This window comes from Topomyia yanbarensis, chromosome 1 (assembly GCF_030247195.1).
Source record: "Topomyia yanbarensis strain Yona2022 chromosome 1, ASM3024719v1, whole genome shotgun sequence".
NCBI classification, from domain to species: domain Eukaryota; kingdom Metazoa; phylum Arthropoda; class Insecta; order Diptera; family Culicidae; genus Topomyia; species Topomyia yanbarensis.
This window is the reverse complement of record NC_080670.1, coordinates 66,514,543-66,519,793: the sequence shown is the minus strand read 5'-3', so window position 1 is coordinate 66,519,793 and position 5,251 is coordinate 66,514,543. Positions and strand designations below refer to the sequence as shown.

General features: G+C 37.7%; 1 protein-coding gene across 1 annotated transcript; it reads left to right on the top strand.

Moving 5' to 3' along the window:
- The first annotated feature begins 579 nt into the window (after nucleotides 1–579).
- LOC131677843 (uncharacterized) lies at nucleotides 580–4,962 on the top strand. Its single transcript, XM_058957908.1, has 8 exons — nucleotides 580–879; nucleotides 951–1,081; nucleotides 1,301–1,576; nucleotides 1,662–1,826; nucleotides 1,885–2,115; nucleotides 2,210–2,530; nucleotides 2,585–2,747; nucleotides 3,067–4,962. Exons 1-8 carry the CDS (start codon nucleotides 666–668, stop codon nucleotides 3,522–3,524), a joined length of 1,959 nt encoding a protein of 652 aa, XP_058813891.1. The 5' UTR covers nucleotides 580–665; the 3' UTR covers nucleotides 3,525–4,962.
- Nucleotides 4,963–5,251: the final 289 nt, after the last annotated feature.

Genomic DNA, 5,251 nt, shown 5'->3' with positions numbered 1-5,251 from the left:
TTCGGGTACTGGGCTTACCCCAAGTTGCTCTACCAGTGGTATTTGAATCGATGAACTAGAATAAAAGTTATTTTTTGGTATTTTTTCATAAATCGATTCATTAATCATTGAAAGAAGTTTAACATAACTTCCAACTATTGTTAACATCATACCTTGCGAGCTCGAACATCAACCAAGCAAACAACTCCATAACCGAAATGTGAATCATTCTATTGGATGATGTCTTTCGGAATTTACATCATATGAATATCCAAATAACGATGTTTGGGTTATCTGTAAACACTGTCACCGTAGGGTGAGACCCAATTACACTGGTGCGTGTCGTTGCTCAAGTACATACACTCTGACGTCGAGAAAAATCCTTTGTCTGTGGCATGTGGGCACTGATCTGGTGAACTGTTGAATGTGCCGGATGCCTGCGAAATCTCAAGGGGCGCTTGGAAGCGTGCATGAAGTGTGCACGTAAACATGCACATAAAATATGCGAGACAAGCCGAAGAGTTTTTCACCATCGGCTGGAAAAAATGATGACAGCAGACACCTCATATTATCCTCCTACACCCAGGCAAAACACATCTTGAAATTCATAATATCGATCGTATGTTATCAAGAAAAGTTACAAAAATATGTTTTCATAAGATTATTATGTGAAACATAAGACTTTTATGATATTCATAACATTACAATATGAATTACATACGTCATTCGTTCCGAATTCATACGAGCATCTTATGATCGGCATAAGCTATTACGCAAGAGAATATGCAGAACACTTTCTTGTGAAAAAATCGAAGATGGCGCAGCGTTTTGTGGAGGAAAGCGTGTTGATAGAAAATTTTCTCGAGGAGGCGTCAACAGCTAGTTTGAATCTTTTGAAAGGTAAGCAATTACCAAAAGCAAATAAAATCTATAGATAATTGCAAAGATAATTAATAAGCTTTCAATTTCAGAGGTCGGAATTGGCACTGTAGAACTGATAACTATTGGCAAGACAGAGTTTTTCGCAGCACTTGCAAAAATAGCTACATATTCAGACATCATCCAGTTGTGGAATTGGGTTGAAAACTGGCGTCAAAGAAATGTAAGTTTTATTAAAAATTGTTTAATAGACGCACGTAGTTTATTATCGCAGTCAAACAAGCATAAAAAGGTATTGCTATTTGAAATGGGTTACCATTTATCTACCGTAACCGAAGCAACATTCATACAGTAACAGTTACTGAACATGACCAGAGTGATATGATCTAAAATATAAAACGTCATAGCACCAACAATTAAACAACAATTCACATATTTACAGCAACTAGAAAACGTGTCTGCGATTAACGTGGATCCCACGTTTCCCAATTCTGTCACACAATCGGTAGCAGCACATATTCATGATAATGTGACGGATTCGAACCAGACTGCATATAGCTTCAAACAAGATGTGAGCTCAGTTACGGACATCGGAACGCAGTCAGAAACTGGAACCCGAATCGTTGCTCCCGAGGATACTCACTGCGCGACTGCTCAAAAGATTTTTAAAAAAGAAGTTCTTGAACATTCAAATCTTCGAGAACCGACTACTTGCAAGGTAATTTCAATGATTCCTAACAACGTAGCGTCGTTCTTATTAGTAGCCTTGTAGTATTCTAATAATAATTGTGTAATGTCAACAGCAACCAACACTTTCACTCCCGAACGATCAAGTTTTTAACGCAGAAACCAAAGTGCAAGCTAACGGTTCAACGCTTTCTCAAACTGCAGAATCGCACGAGGATACGGAAGAAGAATGTGAACAGTTTGAACATAAAAATCACAACTTGACAAATAACGCAGGACCGGTAACAACAAATGTTCACCAGGACACTTGCAACTTACTGATTGTTATATTCTCTGCAGCATCCGCTATCATTCCTTACACCAGACGCTTTGGAAAAACTGCTGGTACAGACGGTTTACGGAAAGCAATTGCTACAGCATGCTAAAACGCATACACTTTCAGTTTCCGGGAGAAAATTTGTAGTTGATACCGTTGCCCGTCACCATCTTTCTTACAACCGCAAAGCTTCTGCAGAAGTGATTCGTGAGTACAGCGTTGTGATTACTGCGCTTTTCCAAAAAGAATCGAAGGTAATTTTTACAATAGATTTGTCGCAATACTATAATTATAATAAACATCAACTAAGTTTTGGTTATATTGATGACATTTTAAAAATACCAATAGGACATTTATTTCATACCGAGAAGAAGCGGTAATCCTGGAGGAAAATTATATAGTCGTATAAACTATATCAAACAATCAGAGCGTAAACGTGATCGTGAGGAAGTGGAAAACGTGTCAACTGGGTTGAACGTCAACGTGCTACCGATCGTTGTAGAAAACGCACTTTCCTGGCTAGAATTGAATAATTTTCCCTGGACCAGTGTGCTGACTCAGTGGGAAATAAGTTTTCCAGGCAGAAAGCAGTCGCTACGGAAGTTTTGCAAGTCCTCGAAGTTAATAGCTAGCTATCCACATTTGAGCGAGGCTTACGGCTACCAATTGGTAAGTGCGTTGTTGCACCTTAAATGGCACATACAAAAATGCAAATATTTTTAGTTGGATATTGATTACCGATTGTTGTGTCTTGGAGATCCGAGCGAAGGATGTAAATGTTGGACTGACTTGTTTAAACCAATAGCAAAGTACGTTGCTAAACACGCTAGAGATCCATCGTCAAAGGACTTAATTTATTCACTCGAAAATGAGGAGTTGTCAACAAGTAAGTTTGGACGACTAATCGAAAGGATAATGAATATACACACCATTATTCTGAGCGGCGTGTTATTTCACTCAACGTGACTTTCCTCGGCCCATCTTGAGGGTCAACTTGATCGACGTGAGAGTTCTAGTTAATATTAAATGGTCCTCTCACGTAACCCGAGATGACTATTCAGAATCGGGCGAGGACAGTAGTGTGCATGGAGGTGAGATTTAACACTTCACGCGCAGAATTGAGGATAATAAACGTATTCAAAGTAATGGGGTATTCTTCGCAATAGTCAAAACACAAATATACGAAGCAACCATATTTTTTACAGATTCTCGATTGTTGTGCTTTCTTCTGGCGCTGAATACAGTGTTGGTTCCGGTTAAAGCAGCGCAGGGATTCAAACCAACGGTGGCCACCGCGCAATCTGATACGTTTCTGCTGGTGGTCAGCCGAGAAAAAGCACTAGAGGAAATACAAAAGTCACTTTTGGTATATGAAGAACAGCGAGTTCCAATTCCACCAAAACTCGTAGTCCTGGGAGAAAATCTGTCCTCAGTAACGGGAGAGTGTCTTGTTCTATATAAGAACATCGAATATAAATTAACCAGCATCGCGCGAGGTAATGACGTGTTAGTAAAACTACTGATTGTGCTAGGGTTGCCTGCCTCTAAGCTGTCTAAGTTGGTATGGTTGTTCATTATCAAATATGTTTACCGAGTTGAGCCTGATAACGGTGGTTACTTATGCTTAAGCAAACTGATCGAATTCCTAAATAATCAGCCATGATGATTACATGTTGTATTGAAGAATGCACACGATTATTTCAAACTGCAGATGAATTGTTGGAGCATGTTAAGAAAATTCATAGACCCCCAGCAGAATTTCTTTATAAATGCACATTTCCTGGATGCATTCAAATTTTTTCTAAAATTTATGGATTTAAAAGGCATTTGAAAAACCATTCTTTTGGAGTGTTTGATAATGTGCTGACAAACGAAAATATAGAAAACGATGAAGCCTTAATAAGTGTTCCTCCTAAAACAAAGAAAACACAGCCGAATACAATAAACACTCTAAACAATTTTAAGTTCGAACAAAATTTAATAAACATGCAAAAATCTGCAGTTGAGTTTACATTAAATATGCACAAAAGACCAAATTTTTCAAGACGTGATGTGAAAGATATACAAGACGCAACAAAAAAGCATTATATAAAAACAGTAGAAAATATCGAAGCTCTGCCTATAATTATCGAGAATCCTGAAGTCAAATACCAATTCGAGAAATATCTAACTCAATTAAAAACCAGTTTCGACTTCATTGACACAGAATATAAACTATTTGAACATCTCCAGAATCTTGGTATTTTACGGCTTCCAAAAATACTAACTTTGGAGAACAACGAATTGAAGCAAACCACAACAATTGAATTTCGAAAATCTTGTATAGTATTAAATCCAATAGAGTATCAAGTTCGATCATTTTTTGAAACAGACGGTATACTAGAAAAAACCATCGAGCATACAAAAGCATTAGAAAAATCAACACATATCGAGCATTTCGTGAATGGGGAAGTTTGGAAAACTATAAAAGCGAAATATGAACAAGATAAGTCAAGTTATGTTATACCTCTGTGGTTATATGCTGATGAGTTCGAAGTGAATGACCCACAGAGTTCTCATAGTAAGATAGATGTTGTTTGTGGAATATACTACAATTTTCCAACTATCCCTGATCAATACAAATCACGTTTGTGCAATATATTTGTCGCAGGAGCTATCAGAAAAGTTGTTATAAACAGGACAGGCGTAAATAGGCTGGTTGAAGAATTGATTTTACCATTTAAGAAACTCGAGGAAGAAGGTGTGATTTTGCAGTTGGGGTCGGAACATGTTAAGGTACGATTTATATTCAGTTTGTTTCAAGGCGATAATCTCGGAGTACACTCTTTGCTTTCGTTATCCAATGGGTTCAACGCAAGTTATTATTGTCGATTTTGCCGCAGACATAAAGTACAACTACAGAGGGACTGTGAGGAACATCACAATTTCTTGAGAAATGTTCAAAATTACGACGAAGATGTTGCAATTGGTAGGCATTCAGAGACAGGTATAGCTGGTATATCGGCATTCAATCAGCTACCTTCTTTCCACGTTATTGGAAACCCCAGCGTGGACGCTATGCATGATTTGTTCAGTAATGGATTTTGTAGATACGGTCTTCTTGCAGCACTAACTTATTTCATTTTCAAAAAAAAATTTTTGACCGTTAAACAACTTAATACAAGAAAACATTTAATAAGTAAAGTATCAGTTGGAAATAATTTACGCCGCATGCCGGACTTTGAAGAAGTGTTCGATAAAAAGCTAAAAGGAAAAACAGTTACCGTAAGATCAACTTCTGCCGAGATGAGAGCATTTTGTGGAATTTTTACATTCCTTGTAGGGCCTTTCATTCCAAGCGAAGATCCATGTTGGAACTATTGTAAGAACTTGGTCCGGACTGTTGATCTA

Excerpts from the sequence above, each read along its gene's own strand:
- LOC131677843 (XM_058957908.1), top strand. The coding sequence starts at position 666 with ATGATATTCATAACATTACAATATGAATTACATACGTCATTCGTTCCG. Across the intron at positions 1,827-1,884 it reads TGACAAATAACGCAGGACCG|CATCCGCTATCATTCCTTAC; the intron begins GTAACAACAAAT and ends TATTCTCTGCAG. Across the intron at positions 2,116-2,209 it reads TTTTCCAAAAAGAATCGAAG|GACATTTATTTCATACCGAG; the intron begins GTAATTTTTACA and ends AAATACCAATAG.